Source organism: Nomascus leucogenys, chromosome 5, assembly GCF_006542625.1.
Source record: "Nomascus leucogenys isolate Asia chromosome 5, Asia_NLE_v1, whole genome shotgun sequence".
Taxonomy (NCBI): Eukaryota; Metazoa; Chordata; class Mammalia; order Primates; family Hylobatidae; genus Nomascus; species Nomascus leucogenys.
In genome coordinates, this window is record NC_044385.1 from 40,792,477 (window position 1) to 40,809,866 (window position 17,390).

Below are 17,390 nucleotides of genomic sequence, written 5' to 3' on the forward strand. Positions count from 1 at the left end.
GTGATGGTGGCAGCAGTGGTTAGTGGTGGCAGTTCATTTTTGCCATAATTATTATTAGAATTATGAGGCCCAAAGAGTTTCAGTGACTTAATCAAGTAAACAGGTGGTTACTGGCAGGACTGGGAATCTAGACAATCTCTCCCCGTCCTAGACTAGCATTTTTTATGCCCCATGATATCTCTTTATAACCTTCAAAATGCATCTCAGCCTAGATAGGGAGAAAATGTTACATATGAGACAAAGCATGATAAAGCCCAGAGTCGATTATAAACGGAGCAAAACTGGATTTCACAATAAATGGAACAGAAAGGCAGTGCTGTGCTTGGTCCAGTCCTACCCTAACATCTCCACATGTGATTGGCAGGGGCTGCATCGTTTTTGTAGCACACCAGAAGGCAGTTAGTCTTTAACCTCAGAAACCCAATGTGATAACCTGGGCAGGCCAGAATTTATGTGACATTGGACAAATCATTTAACCCTCCACAACATTTATTAGTTTCTTAATTTTCAAAAGAAGGACTTAATGCCATTATTAGTTAAAAAGTATACTGTGTTACATATATCTTATTGATATTTTATATTTGTTAAAAGAATATGATCATTTATTTATGCCCTTTCAAGTGCACAATTGGGAACAGGTCTTTTAGACCTGTTTGCTCTCCTGGAGGAGGTGTCAAATTTCCATTGTAAAAATTCTATTTTCTTTCCCAACAGCAGAGTCTTGGCCTCCATTCCCTTCTGCTGGGACACTTGCATCAATCTTCTGATTTCCCCACCTCCAGAATCTTAGCCCCCTTCCATGCATTCTGAATATGGTTGCTGTGTTAGTCCGTTCTCATGCTGCTATGAAGAAATACCCGAGACTGGGTGATTTGTAAAGAAAAGAGGTTTAATTGACTCACAGTTCTACATGGCTGGGAAGGTCTCAGGAAACTTATAATCATGGCAGAAGGCACCTCTTCACAGGGCAGCAGGAGAGAGAATGGGTCCCCAGCAAAGGAGGAAGCCCCTTATAAAACCGTCAGATCTCGTGAGAACTTACTCACTATCATGAGAACAGCATGGGGGAAACTGCCCCCATGATTCAGTTATCTCCACCTGGTCCCACCCTTGACATGTGGAAATTACAATTCAAGGTGAGATTTGGATGGGGACACAGAGCCAAACCATATCAGTTGCCTTATGATTGTTCCCAGGTCCACAGTGATCTTATCACTTCCCTATTCAGAAACTGCCCTGGATCCCACAGATCTCTCACTTTACTTCTTTTTTTTTTTTTTTTTTTGAGATGGAGTCTTGCTCTGTCGCCCAGGCTAGAGTGCAGTGGTGCGATCTCGGCTCACTGCAAGCTCCGCCTCCTGGGTTCATACCATTCTCCTGCCTCAGCCTCCCGAGTAGCTGGGAGTACAGGCGCCCGCCACCACGCCTGGCTAATTTTTTGTATTTTTAGCAGAGACGGAGTTTCACCGTGTTAGCCAGGATGGTCTCGATCTCCTGACCTCATGATCTGCCTGCCTCAGCCTCCCAAAGTGCTGGGATTACAGGTGTGAGCCACCGCACCCGGCCCACTTTACCCACTTTACTTCTTATCTCCAAACTTATGCACATACTTTGTCCTTTGCCAAGGAAGCCTCTCCTGTCTCCTGTGCCTCTTTAAATCTGAACTATCCTCGAAGGCTCAGCTTAAGTGCCCACTCTTCCTGGAATCAAACCTTTTTCTGATCTCACAAGCCAATGGGATCTATGACTCGTTTGAACTTTCCTAGCACATTCTTTGCATTTTTCCTGTGAAATTTAGCATGTTCGGCATTGCATTAGATATTCAGGTATTATTTTAGTATTCCACTTAGGTTGTAAACCTTCTGGGGACAGAGACACTGTGTATCTTTTTATTATTTCAAGTTTAAGGCAAATACTATATGTGGGAGTCAGTGTGGCACAGTAAGAAAAGCCCAGGTTTTGAGGTCAACATCCTTACATTTTAAGCCTGACTCTCTCTTTTTGTCTTTTTGTAATTGAGGACAAGTTATTTAATCTCACTCCAAGGCTTCGTTCTCCTCATCTAGCAAATGCACTTTGAAGTTTGAGAATGAAATTAAGTACAGTAAATAAAGTGCTTATCAAAACATGGCATCATGGGTGCTCCAAAAAGCCTGCCTAAAGCCCACCTCTTCAGTTCTTCATGACCTGTCAAAAGCTCTTTCTGTTCTCCAGATTAGAGGTACTGAGAATACCCAACCCAGTGCAGGGATACTTTGACAAGGACTGCTCCCCTCAAGTGTGAAGCTTTCTCTTTGGCTGTGACAGTGTCACTGAGTCAGAATCTAACCCAATAAGCCAACTGTCCATGTGATTCATACCTACGGGCAGTTGCAGGGGGATGTTCCTTTATAAGACTCTTGAAGAAGGCCGAGTTTGGGTCTGTGAATTACTAGGATTGTTTAACTAAGGCTGTGAAACCCATTCTCATTTCAGAAACTTAGTGATGTTTTAAAATTCAAGACACACATAACCAGTTTGCCAAGCTCTCAAATTACTCATCAGAAGTCTGATAGACACTTTCGGGAAGTGCCAGGCCACCTGGTGCCATTTGCCACATTACAATTACAGTGTACTTAAGTGGTTCACAGGAAGTATATATATGGCCAAGCTAAGCCTGTTTATGTGGGCTTAATTATTTTTTAACGTCTGGAAGGTGGGCACACCATGTTTACACAGGCTTTTCTTTTTCTTCCCCTATTCTGGCTCCCTTGACATTTAAAAAAGATAAGGCAAAAGACATTTTTCTAGGATAGATAAAGTATTAAATGTAAGTGCAGCTGGATGTTCACCACGAGCTAGGAGGCCTCTTCTTCTCTCTGTCTGATCAAGTCCCTCACATTCACACTTTGCTCTGTATTCCTCTCCTTCCAAGAGCGAGGGAGTGAGGGCCAGACAGTGTCCGCCATGCTCAGGAATGAAACAGCTTCTCCACCCAGTTGAGGCCTTATCTCCCTTCTGACATTTGTGAAAAACATCTAAATCCAGACCTATGACACTGATCAGCCTTATAACTCTTCTTTAGTTAATGAGAGGTGTGAATCTCTAATCTCCAGGAAGGCACAAAGCATTAAGTACCTACTGTATGTCAGCTTGCTGGGAGTGAGGATGAGTGATCTAGGCTCGTATTTGAGTAATCTCCCCCACCCTTCCTCCATAGCCTATTTCATACATAAAAATCATGAAATAAAAGGGGAGATTATGCAAATAAATTTAATATAAAAAGCAAATTAGGGAATGACTGTCAGAATTATTAATTAGAGCCCTGTTTACACTTATTGTCAAGCCTCACCATTTTTTTTTAAACGAAAGGCTCTTCCTCCCTTAGAGCCTGTTACTGAGAGATGTGTTTGAATTTCAGAAAGTAGATGCAAATTTCAGTCTTCCATTTTTTTTTAGCAGTGACTGTTTTTGTATACTGACAGTTGTGATTAAGGTTTATTCATTGCTATTAATCAAATAACTAAGTATTCTTAGAAATTGTTATATTTCCTCATACCGTCCCTTGATTCCATAGTTCCATTATGGCACCTCAATTCACCTGGTTTCCCAAGCGCTGATTGTGGGAGTTATCCCATACTCTCCCGTTCCCATTATTACAATAGTTGAGAAGTCAGCATGTCTTCTATTTATTTATTTTCCAAGATTGTTATTCGAGATGGGGTCTCACTCCATTGCCCAGGCTGGAGTTGTAGTGGCATGATCACAGTTAACTGCACCTCAAACTCCTGGGCTCAAGTGATCCTCCCGTCTCAGCCTCCTAAGTAGCTAGGACTACAGGCATGTGTCACTACACCTAGCTAATTTAATTTAAAAAAAAAGGTTTTTTTTTTCTGTGGAGACACAGTCTCACTATGTTGCTCAGGCTGGCCTTGAACTTTTGGTCTCAAGCAATCCTCCCACCTCAGCTTCCCAAAGTGCTGTGATTACAGGCGTGAGCCACCACACATGTGCCCAGCCAGTCAGGACATCTTGATTCTAACTCCTGAATAACTTACATCAGGCTCCTCCTTTCCATCCTTTGAGTTTAGACCCCATCCCCACTATACCTTGCATAAATGCCCCAGTGGACTCTCTGGTTTGCCTATTATATTCTTCAAGTGCCCCCCACCCTTTCACCTCCATGTCTACCCTCATGACAGACTGATCTTTCTAGGTGATAAATGCAAATTTGATGATAGCATTCCCATACTTTGCTGGTCATTCTTTGACTATTGAATATAACTCAGTGCAGCAACCCATTCCATTGACCAGTGTTTACTGACTGCCTCCTGGTGTTAGGGACTATATTAGATGCTGACAATATAATCCCCAGTTATAGTGGGGTGAGGTAAATGCTTTAATAGCTTATAAACTTGGGAATCTGCTGAATTCAAATTTATGTTCCTTAAAGAAACCTGCCAGATCCCACCAGGCACATGTTGGCTCATGCTTGTAATCCCAGTGCTTTGGGAGGCAAAGGCAGGAGGATCGCTTTAGACTAGAAGTTCAATACCAGCCTGGGCATTATGGTAAGACCCCATCTCTACAAAAGAAATTTTTAAAAAATTAGCAGGGTGTGGCATAGCACGCCCGTGGTCCCAGCTATTCCAGAGGCTGAGGCAGGAAGATTGCTTGAGCCCAGGAGCTGGAGGCTACAGTAAGCTATGATTACACTTCTGCATCTTCACTTAGCCTGTGTGGCAAAGTGAGCTCTTATCTCTAAAAAAAAGAAAGAAAAACCTACCAGATCCTTCATAACCTGACCTTAACCATCCTTCCTCTTTCCCGTGTATTCTACACTATGTCATCATACCAAGCTATCAGAAATCCAGTAAACATTTTCTGCTCTCTTGATGCTCTTTCCTCTACCTAGAAGTCCTCCATCCCTTTCAGTTGCATAATTCCTCCTTGTCCTTTTAACATTGTTTCCAGGCTTCACATTTTCTGAGGCCATTCCCTTGAACTTCTTATCCCCAGGTTGGGTTAGATAACCCACTTCTTTGCAGCCACTTCAATTTAGGAATGCAGATGGTTCCCAATTTACAATGATTCCACTTAAAATTTTCAGCTTTACGATGGTGGGAAAGTGACATGTGTTCAGTAGAAATCATACTTGAAGTAGCCATACACTTATTATGTTTTTCACTTTCAGTACAATATTCAATCAGTTACATGAGATATTCAACACTTTATTATAAAATAGGCATATTAAGTACATTTTCAGCTGATGATATTTTTAACTTACGATGAGTTTATCAAGACATAGCCTCATTGTAAGTTGAGCACCTGTAGCTCTATCAGATGACTTCTCAGACTTTTAAAAAATTAATCTGTCAGACTTTCCTTTCCGCTTAAGGGTAGGGACCATGTCTTTCATCTAAGTGCCTTCCTCACTCAGCATAGTTCTTGGCAGTAGCAGACTCTCAGTAAGCATTCTTACTGAGAGTAAAACTTTATTCATAAAAACTATGGGCCTGCCTTAAATTACAAGGTTGGACAAATACTCAGTTAAGGTGTATGCAAGATGGAGAGGTGATTCAGAGTAAAGAGAAACCACACATTTCATTGGATGTATAAATGTCCCTGGTTCATGATAACCTTTCAAAAAGATTATTTGCACTAATAATTTACACCACTAATTTTACGGAGTTGTTTTATAAAATTGGTACTTGTTATTTGTCCATTGGAAAACCTGTATTAAACTACTGTCAAAAAGGTATCTAAAGATTCAAAGACAGAAAATGCAAGGAATCAGTCTCACACAAGGGTCATTTCTGAAAATCACAAATAATCAAAATTAATTCAAAGGTCAGAAAATTCTTTTATAAAAGGCCAGCTAATAAATATGTTAGGCTTTGTGGGCCATATGGTCTCTGTTGCAGCTACTCGTCTCTGATGGTGTAATGTGGCAGCAGTCATAGACAATATAGAAATGAAAGGCCATGGCTATGCTCCCGTAAAACTTTATTCATAAAAACTATGGGCCTGCCTTAAATTACAAGGTTGGACAAATATTCAGTTAAGGTGTATGCAAGATGGAGAGGTGATTCATAGTAAAGAGAAACCACACATTTCATATTATAAGCAACTGGGAATGGACAGCTTAGAAAGATGACTTTGTTCTCACCAAAGTTCAAAACAGAATTCCAAAATACAGATGAGTAGAAGCTATCAGGATCAGATAAAGTTAGAAAAGTCTAAAGAGTGTTTTGGCTGGTCATTCCAGAAAAGTTTAAGACCAAAATGTGGGGAAGTATTTTTGTTAAAAGCATCCAAGAATGTTGCAGCCTTGGTGACCAATTTACTATTACATGAAGAGAAAAGATGAAAAATACATTAGAAAAAATATGCCTTTCCTGTATAGACTATTTTTAGTCAATATTCCTTTGGAGTCATAGTTTATTACTGATTATTTTCGATTAGCTTACATATAAATGCAAAAAGAAAATGTGCTAAATGCAACACTGAAGTATGCTGTCATTGATTTTTTATCCACAGAATTTAACTGATTTTCGTTTGTTTTCTTAATTCTAGCACCAATAGCTGCAGGAACTGGCCCAAATTTTTCTCTCTCAGATTTGGAAAGTTCTTCATACTACAGCATGAGTCCAGGAGCAATGAGGAGGTCTTTACCCAGCACATCCTCTACGAGGTAATTTGATTGGCAGCTCTTGAAGAAGTTATGCTACACGGTTGCACACCTTGATTTTAACTCTGGGCCCACTATGCATTTAGCAATGCACCTTTAGTAATGGAAGATACCAAAGTAGTGGGTTCAGCCCCAACAGACTATTGGTCTCGTTGGGGAGATAAAGCAAATATGCATGTAGCAAGGTTAAATACACACACACACACACACACAGTAAAAAACTGTGAACTAAATTGTGTGACACAGGCTAAAAATAGTTAAAGAGAGCTTTATCCAAAAAAAATACCTTGTTTCCAGCTCTAAATGTTGGTTAGGGTTGGCGAGATAGAAAGGAAAAGGAATGGAATTCTGGGTGGGGTGAAAAATGAGCAAAGGCATGGAGGAAGGATGGATGATGAACATAACATGTTCTCAGGAAATGAAGGACAAGGCTGGACTGCAGCAAAGGGCATATGTTTTGGCTTGTTTGGCAGGAAGTGAACACTGGTGACAGTCCCAGTGTCATGCCCACAGCAGACATTACAGCTCAGTGCCAGCTCTTTTCCCACTGAGCCCCCAAAGCTCTCAATATCCAGTTTACTGGAGTTGTCCTAAAAGGTGAAACCCATTTGATATCCTGGTGTGTGAGGTTATACAAATGGAAGCAGTCACTTGCATAAGCTCAAGTGAGGGTGGGGCCAGACCACAGACCCCATTGTATTGAGAGACCTTAAAAACAGTAAAGCTAGAGTAGTGTAACCTGATAATGATTCTGGGGTTCTTGCTCCCTTTAACGTCACAAAGCCAAAATCAAAATGAAGCATTTTTGCAAGATCGTGTTGTCTCTAGATAACCTGTACCAGAAGGAAAGGGATTAGGCATTAAACCCACAGTATTCTTTTACAAATTGGCTTTAGCACTGGACTGTGACAACAAAGAATAGAATGGTACAGAACGATCTTTAATGTTTGTGTACTTTGCAGAAAAATGTCTGACGAAGGTATATTCCTCCTAAAGCAAGTACCTGAGTCTCATGATTTAAAACAATGCCCAAATTATGGAAATCTTCCTTGGTGCACACTCGTTCTTGCCTTGCCTTTATATATTTTAAACATCACTACTTTTAAAAAAAAAATCAACTTAGTCATCACTAATACCTTGAAGACAGTTAAAGAAACAGGTATTCCCTTAATATAACTACCAAATCCTACCATCATCTTTCGTGTTGTTCAAATGTTCCCTTTAGTTCCCTGTAGTATCAGCTCCTCAGGGGGACAAAAAAGTCACACATCCAAAGTATGTTTATATTAGAAGATAGAGATTGTGAATACATTTGGGTGTTAATACATTTTGAGGATTTTGAATGTTTGCTGATGGGAGAGACATTGTGTGTAACTGCACTCAGTCAACATGAAAAAGCTTTGCAAATACTTGTGGGCAGTGATTAATTTAAAAGTTTATGGGCTGTTTGTTTTTCATGTGTGTGCCCTCCATGTACCATGTACCTCCCAAACAGTGTTTCCCCCTTTTTATGTTTTCACACAATTCTCCAGCTATGTTTTATTATCTTTTGTGACTCTCTGAGAGGAAAGCTCATTACGAATGTCATTTAAAAGGCCAGTGTCGTTCTCATATTCTGCAAATAACTAACCCTGATAAGGAGCTAATTATAACCTGCATCAGTGGTTAATAACCCGGTAATATGTTTGTTTTACTCTCATTAGGCTCTTCCTAGGATGATTTTTAAAATTCTTTAAATACATAGATTCAGCAGAATTAACGACGTACAGGTTAGAAAGTGTGCCCAGAAGAATATCTCAGATTTATATATAGAAATGTTCACCGATCAATATGTCTTCCTGCTGTGCCAATATTAATGGGTCATTTTCTGTGTGGCAGGCACCATATTAGGTGAGTTGTATACCTGTTCTGATTTATTCTTCACAATAATTTTACAACATACACAGTGTTGCCATTTAAACAGTGGAGCAACACAAAGCTCAGAGAAGTTAAGTAACTTGCCCAAAGTCACAGTCCTAGTGAATAGAGGAGTCTCCATTCACACTAAGGTCTGTTGGAACTTTAAAAACATGCTCTTTTCACACAGAATCCTCTTGAGAACAGGACTGACTCTTTTAGTAAGGAACAATAGAATATGAGGTCCTAAAAAAGGAGTTTCTAGCATCTCTATTCCTCCCTGGCACTTAGTGTTTGCCATCTTGAGTTATTCTTACCATCTTTGAGGCCAGCACGCGTGCAACCTCCCCATCTAGACAGTGAGTCCCTTGAATGACAGCATCTAACTCTTCCCATTCAGCAGCAAACATTATTAGTAAGAAACAAGGACACCGTCCTTGGCACCATGGGTGTAAAGTCAAATAAGAGGGGCTTTACAATCTAGCGGTAGAGACTGAGAAGTGGGAATTTCCCGTTCAGGGTCCTATGAACACTCAGGAAAGGTAAGGCATTTTGCAGTCTTAGGAATGCTAAGTAAGACTTCTAGGCCATAATTACGCAGAGTAGGAATTAAGATATTTGGAATTAAGGTAATACTTTTACCTTATTTTTTAGATATAATTGCTAGAAATACAAGAAAAAATTCCACATACAAACAGAGATAGTGCATCACTCCTTAGGAGACTATTCATCCTCACTTTTTGTGTAGATCTTACAGATACTTTCCTGCTTCCCTCAAGTGTTTCTGGGAAAATAAAATGAGTGTGTTAGAAAGAGCAAGAAACCAAAATCAATGACTGATTCATTTCAATAGATAGGTAGGTAGATAATGTGATGCAATGGTACTGACTGTAAGTTCTGTACCCCTTCAGGGTAAACATCTTCAAAATCATAGAAAGAGCAGTGTAAAAATTGGGATGCAATACATTTTTTATTCCAAAAAACTTTATCAAGATAAACCAGCCGTCAAAAGTTTGTGAAGTCAGAGTAAAGTTTTCTCGGAAGCCTCCACCTATGCTTCCTAACTTGCTTCATTCCTGATATTTTCCTCTTTTCCATGCTCCCTCCAGATGTTTATTATTTTTTTTTTTTCTCCAATAGAGACAGAGTCTCTTTCTATTACCCAGGGTGAGTGCAGTGATCATAACTCACTGCAACCTCGAAGTCCTGAGCTCAAGCAATTCTCCTGCCTCAGCCTTTGAAGTAGCTAGGACTGTAGGCATCTGCCACCACACGCGGCTGATTTAAAAAATATATTTTTTTTAAAGACAAGCTCTCGCTATGTTGCCCAGGGTGGTCTCTGAACTCCCGGCTTCAAGTGATCCTCCTGCCTTGGCCTCCCAAAGTGTTGGAATTATAGGTGTGAGCCACCGTGCCCAGCCCTCTTTTGTCAACTTCTGAAAATCCTTGCTTTCAAACTAAGGCATCAACTGATAACTATAGAATCTTTCAACTCTAGGATTTAATACTGGCTTGGGGTATTTGCATTTCATTAGAGGATGCCAAGGAAATCAAAACCTTTAAAAACTCAGAAAAGTATCAATAATAGGAGAATGATGGACAATGGAGTTGGCCTTTGGGGCTAGATCTAATTGAATTATGATACTTGGATGAATCCATGTCGCATGTATTTGTATGGCTGTTTCTAAGTCAGTAGCCCAATTCAGCAGTTTTTTAGTATCTTCTGTTAGCCAGACACTGTGGTAGGCACTAGAGATTAAAAAGTATATAGTCATTTTCCCTGAAGATCTTACAGCCCCATCAGAACATATAGGCTTCTCATTTTGTTTGCCAGAGTACTTCAGGGAAATGTTTATTTTTTTCTAACATGTATTCTTTCTGTTTCCAAGATGATTTCAAGTGGCTTTCCATTTTAAAACAATAGATAATATTAAATGTAGAAAGAGGCCAGAAACCATGTGGAAAAAAATTGTTATAGCAGGAGCCTGAACCAAGAGTTATGCCTTAAGTTTAGCCCTGAGCTTCCTGGTTGCCAAGGCAAAAAGGGTTATATAGTTTGCATTTCTAATAAAAGGAAACAAGATAAATTTGTTCAAAGAGACCATATTTTTCTGGTTATGTTTTGTAAGGAATTCTCTGTGTATATCCTCTTATAAAGGACTCCCATTAGATGTAGTTTTACATAAAATATAGAAAAGTTCTTCAGTGGCTATTTTTCATTGAACTTTCAAGGAAAGCCAAGCAAAGAACATTAAATAAGCTATTAAAGGCATTTCCTTTGAATACTAAGCTAGCATGGCACAGTTATGTTGCTTTCCTGTGGTCTGGCTTTAATGAGAATAGAACTTAATGGCTAAGAATACTGGAATGCCAACATTAATAATTAGAATTTCTTGCCATAAATTGGCCCTCCACATTTTTTCATTCAGATCGCTGCAATAGCTTAACTGTCTCCCTGCCCCAGGCTCCATTTTCCTGTTTTCCCCTTGGCTTCCTAAATCTATCATCTGCACAATTACCAAAGTAACTTTTCTAAAATATAACTCCCCTGTCATTCCCTGTTTAGACTATTTCAGGGAGTCTACATTGCTTATAGGAGAAAGTCCAGACATGCAGTATCTTCTATAACCTCCACCCTTCTCACTCGCTGTGCCCCTTCTTCCCCAACTCAGCCATCCTAAACAGCTGGCAGTTCTCCGAACATATCACACTTCACTCACAATGTGGCTTCTTCCTGATAGGCTCCTCCCTTCTGGGGGTTATGTTCGAAATATCTGATAACCTGTGTGACATGAGCATACCAATTAGAACAGACACTGCCCTGCTTGCAGGGCTTTCTTTGGCCGGGTCCTGGAATGCTCCTGATCTGCAAGACATTAACCCTTTAGGTTTTGGACTGTGAGGGTGTCTGGGACAAAGAAGGGGAGGCAAGGTTGGAAGAAATGTATGGAGTTTGAGACAATGACAGTTTGCCCATTGATAATATTTTTAACACCAAATGGCTGCCTGAGTGGTACATCAGCTGTATAGCAGCCCTGCCTCTGCCCTTTCCTTCATTCTTCCCTGTCTCCTTGACACTCTCGAAGATAGCTCAGGAGCCATTTCCTCCAGGAAGCCTTTCCTGAACCCTTGGCTCATCACTGTCTCCATTGTGTGACCCCCTGTACCCTGTGTGTGGTTCCATCATAACTCCTATATTTCTCTTTTGCACAGTTTTGTTTGCCTCTCTGTCTCCATGTCTGACTCATCTCTATATCCCAGCACTTTGCACAGCACCTGGCATGTAGGATGCGCACAGTAGGTATTTCACGAATGAAACATACGAAAAATTCTGTCCCCTGAAACGTGAAGAAGAGATTTCCCAATAAGCACTCCCAGTAGATATGAAATCTACTCATCCTAATAATATGGGTAGATTTGACAGTTTCATCACCCCTGAAAACTTCCTGATTTTGTGGCATTCAATTAAAACAACTACAGCAAGCATAGCAGCAGGCGGCATTTCACTACGTTTTCACTCCTGAAGCCTCAAATTGGGGAGAATATTCAGTCCTTCAACTGGAAAAAATGATATATATTCTGGAAGTTTCTTGACCATACCTCTCCAAAACATGAAAATCCCTACCCTGATGGAATAAAACTTTGTTTTGATAATCTCTGTATAGAGAAAGCACATAAACGTCTTTGGGCCACTCTTTTTTTATGTCTCTTGTTCTCAGGGGACAATGTACACCTTCTTCCTTCCTTTTTATTTGTTTTGTTCACTGATTTATTTCTAGTATTTAGAGCAGGACCTGGACTAGCTGTGCAGTAAATGTTTTTTTGAATGAACAACTCCAAGTGGAAGATGGGAAAATGTGGCAAAAGAAAAAGAAAAGCAATCCAAACTTTTCATTTTCTTTTCTTTTTTTTTTTTTTTTTTGAGACTGAATCTTGCTCTGTCGCCCAGGCTTGAGTGCAGTGGTGCGATCTCGGCTCACTGCAACCTCCACCTCTCAATTCAAGCAATTGTCCTGCCTCAGCCTCCCGAGTAGCTAGGATTACAGGTGCCCGCCACTACACCCAGCTAATTTTTGCATTTTTAGTAGAGATAGGATTTTACCATGTTGGCCAGGATGGTCTCAAACTCCTGACCTCAAGTGTGATCAGCCTGCCTCAGCCTCCCAAAGTCCTGGGATTACACGCTTGAGCCACCATGCCCAGCCCAATCCAAGCTTTTCTTGAAGGATCACGATCCCTGCTTTTTATCCTTTCTGGGGTTCTAACAGGGATTAAATTGATGCCCAGGTTCATTGCTGATGGCCAGGCCCCAGCCACCACCTGTGGAGATAGGAAATATGTGGCCTTACTCCCAACACTTCTAGGTGGAGACAGGAGCTAGAGCCAGCCACTTATTCCTCAAAGGAAACAGGAACAGGATGTGGCAGGAGCAGCAACTTGATTGACAATAAAAATCAAACTCAGACACTTGGAACGACACAGACCCAAGACTTTGTTCTACATCCAGTGACTCACCAGACTGAACAGAAATTTAAAAGGAGTCCTAGAACTACGCTAAGTTGCCCAATTGCTTCCTCCTTTGGCTTTCTTTCAACCAGAGGTGCAGTGTCCAAGAGAAAGGTGGTTGCGATTGCTTTTAAACATGCACCCATTTGTTATTTCAGCTCCACAAAGCGCCTCAAGTCTGTGGAGGATGAAATGGACAGTCCTGGTGAGGAGCCATTTTATACAGGCCAAGGGCGCTCCCCAGGCAGTGGCAGTCAGTCAAGTGGATGGCATGAAGTGGAGCCAGGTAAGCAGAGTGGGGGCACGGGCATGTGGCTAACACTGTGAAACTGAAAATACATGTGGGGTCCCATGCCATGCATAAAAGTGAAGAAAGAAAGCTCAAGGTAGTTCACTTTCTCAGGACGAGCACTTGTTTGTATTGTAATCTGATTGCCACATTCATGAAAGGATGCCTGTGCAAAGCAGTAGTAATTCAACTGAAATGCAAGACTGGTGAGATGGTGTATGATTTTCTACTCTTACATATTTTCCCCTACACCACAATCCAGCATTTGATTTGCTTTTGGTTGTTTTGTTTTGTTTTGTTTTGTTTTGTTTGTTTGCTTTTTTGAGACAGAGTCTCGCCCTGTCGCCCGGGCTGGAGTACAGTGGCATGGTCTTGGCTCACTGCAACCTCCTCTCCCTGGTTCCTCCTTCTTCTGCCTCACCCTCCCGAGTAGCTGGGATTACAGGCACCCGCCACCACGCCTGGCTAATTTTTTGTATTTTTAGTAGAGACGGCGTTTCACCATGTTGGCCAAGCTGGTCAATGTTTGTATTTTTAATAGAGACGGGGTTTCACCGTGTTGGCCAGGCCGGTCTCAAACTCCTGACCTTGTGATTCACCCACCTCGGCCTCCCAATTGTTTTTGTTTTTATACTATCTTTTTGTTTAGTTTTTAAAATTATCTTTTAATCCTAATAAAAATCTATCAACTTTTTCAGCAGGATTGATAACATTCAAAAGAAGAATGGGTTCCTTGTGCTACAGTTTAGAGTCAGATTTTTATATAATAAGGACACTTTGCAATATTTTTCCTATTACTGGATATCATCATGATTATTTTTCTATTTAAATGGAACAACTCTCTTTATTTAATCTGTACTAAACTGAACAAATGATGACTATTGGTCTAATCTCCTGGGGTAGTCTAATCTTGGCCCTGGAGTCTTGGGAGTAATATGAATAAGTCTGATCGCAAAAACTATTTGAAATCCTTACCGATGTCTAACATGTGAGTTAGAGGGAATCTTCTCCAATGGCTTCCTGAATATGGCAAGTCCAACGGGTATAAAGGATAGAGTATGTGCCTTGAAATCAGACAGTTGGAGTGTCAACCTGGCTTCAACTCCTGCTGGCTGTGTGATTGTGGGCAAGTTACCTAGCCTCTCTGAGCCTGTGTCTCCCTTTTTATAATCTGAGAGTACTAATAGCTATTTCCTAGCATAGCTACTACCTAGCATAGAGTAAGTATGAAAATATTGTTCTATAGCCATCCTTCCCCAGCTTTTGCTTCAGAGTTAATTCCCTGCAAGTACAGACGAGCACCAAGAAAATTTCTGAACCAACCTCTTCATCTACAAATCTTAGCTCCCTTATCTCCTCCCTAAATTTTTTTTCAAAAGACAATGCTCAGGGGATGTGACTATAAAGGTGTAGCACGGGGAAAATGTTGGGGTGATAGAACCATTCTGTATCCTGATTGTGGTGGTGACAGTAATCTATACAATCGTTAACATTCACAGAAGTACGTACCTTCCTGTTCAAGTTAATTTTACTGTATCATAATTAAACACAAAACAAAAACACCTCAGGCCCATTGGCCGTGTCTTTTATCTTGCCCCTGCCATTAAAATGCAAAAATATCTCTTTGCTTTGCTTCTGCCTAGTCTCTCATTCATTCACTCATTGGATGGCCTTCACTGGGGACTTTCTGTATGAAGCACTATGCCAGGTTCTGGGAACTCAAGGATAGATGGGAAGGTTATGGCCCCTGCTCTCAAGGAATTCACAATCAGAGGTGGGAAACAAACACATAAGCAGATCATTATACGGTGATATGGGAAGTGCAGAGATGGTGGCGTTAGTTGTCCATGCCTTCTGTTTCTAATTAGTACCAACCACAGCACTCAAGGTGTGGTGGTTCTTCTATGAAGGTCACACATCGTCTTTTCTCTGCATTTGTGTTCACATCAGTTCACCTAAAGTGCCTAAGAAATAGTCCCAGTCCTAAATGAGAAGGAAAATGCTGACTCTCACTGCCGCTACCTGCATCTTCAGCATGACCTCTGTATAGTGCCAATGAAAAGTTTATGTGCTATTAAAAAATTAAAAGATGTAAAACTTCTTTGAACTCTTTTTCAAAGGCTAATTAGAGCCCTAGCCAATTTACCTGCTTCAGTGAAAATCAGAATTAAACATACAGGTTTGGTACATTTGTGCTTGATTATTGTGTAGATGCATTTTTGTGCATATTGAAGCTGCTTTATTAGGTTGAGGTACTCAGAGCTCCCCCATCATGAGGCTGAGCTCTAGGTCCTTACATTTACTTCCTCTGGGTATATTGGGGGCTGTGGAGGTTGATCGATTATTATAGAATATTTTGACCTAGTGACTCTTTTATTCAGAGCAATTCCTATTCCTATCTGTACATTATGATTCAAACGATCATAAATTTTCACATTTCAATACCTGAATCCTTTGTAGTCATTAAACAACTAAAGTTTAATGGCTGAATCCTTTTTGGTAAGAGGTGTGTGTGTGTGTGTGTGTGTGTGTGTGTGTGTGTACGTATACATATATATTTTTAGAGAATCCCTCATAATTATATTCCTGGACTGACTCTCTGTTCTCTATCCCCATTTCAGTACAGAAAAATGCAGTTTCATGGTATGTGTTTATAGGGAGTGATAGAGGACAGTGGATAAATGTACATTTGGCCATACTCAGCACAGAAAATCATAATTGCAACAAGGCCTGAGGGGACATTAAAACTCAACTGAAGGATGTTGCACATGTTCATGGTGACTTTGGTGTCATTAACTCACACCAGCCATTTTAAATGGATAATTTATGCTGCCAGATGGTCCTTTTTGGGGATTTTCCATAAAGCCCAATCCCCTTTTTGGCACAGAGAGCACCTTTATGTTGTTCCCACACTTATGCAGTCCTGCACAGCTTTTCCCCAGGGGTACAGTTAATCGAGTAGGAGGCTTTTAGTGATTCACATGTAAATTACCTTCAGAAATATGTTGGGAGTTATGTATATCTGAATGCACCAGCAGCCTCTTGGTTGCCTACGTTTGGGATAATTCTCTCAAACAAGTACTAAGGATACTGTGTTTATGCCTCAGATGTGACACAGGAAGCAAGGCCTGTACCTGCTCCTCACTCAGAACACTTTGGTTTCCGTTTACCTGCCTTAAAATGCTTTTTTCAGGACTCCCTGGCCAAAAGAGGGTCAAAGGTTGCCAGAAGAGACAAATTTCCTAGAGCAACAGGAAGATTATGGAAAGTAAAACAAACCAGACATGCAGTAAATTACATCGGCTATTTCAAATGTCTTTTGTAGTATCCTGTTCCCCATTAGTTTATCTCAGCACTTTTAGTGCACAGCTCTTATTATCTGGGAAGAAGGGCATAGGAGATTAAAGATGATGTTAGTTTAAAAACATCAGACAACTTCAGAATGACTTTTGCTTCTTTTACAATGCTGAAACAAAACTTAGTTTTGTTTCCCAGTTATCTCAAAACTGGGTTAGATACAAAGCTTTGAAGCAAATCATGAATTGACGAAACGAGTCCTATGAAATTCTATCAAGCACAAATGCACATACCATCAACTCTTGTTTATCTGTACAGATGAAGAATTACAGAGAAATTGATAATGCAGATAAACAGGAAAGAAACCAATAGACAGCGCCCACATTGGTTCAGACACTCATGTTGCTTTCAAATATATGGAAAAATTCTAGTTAACAATTGAGTACCTACTGTGTACCAGGTTTTTAAAAAATTAACCTTCTTTAAAATATGCAAGATATAATGATCCTGCCTCTAAAGAGATAAAGATTCATAAAAGGTCAAGAGACTTGCCCAAGCCCACACAGATAGTAAATCTGTGGATCCAAAATCCATATTTGAAACCAAATCTGACTTCATAGTCTAAGTTTATCTTCTATACTCAATAACCTCTTTTACCATAAACATTCGGAGCAGCATTTTAGGGTCTCGTGTCCTGGACTGGTACTTCAGTTAAAACGTTATAAGGCCAGA

The 17,390-nt window shown here is 40.4% G+C and overlaps 1 protein-coding gene across 3 annotated transcripts in view; it reads left to right on the forward strand.

Annotated features, from left to right (window-relative positions):
• NFIA (nuclear factor I A) overlaps nucleotides 1-17,390 on the forward strand; it is a 382,195-nt gene that overhangs the window by 268,105 nt on the left and 96,700 nt on the right. For all 3 annotated transcript variants that reach the window (XM_003265156.3, XM_030812923.1, XM_030812924.1), the window contains exons 5-6: nucleotides 6,556-6,673; nucleotides 13,231-13,358. In XM_003265156.3, the coding sequence (XP_003265204.1) occupies nucleotides 6,556-6,673; nucleotides 13,231-13,358 (246 nt within the window). The remainder of the gene's footprint in view (nucleotides 1-6,555; nucleotides 6,674-13,230; nucleotides 13,359-17,390) is intronic.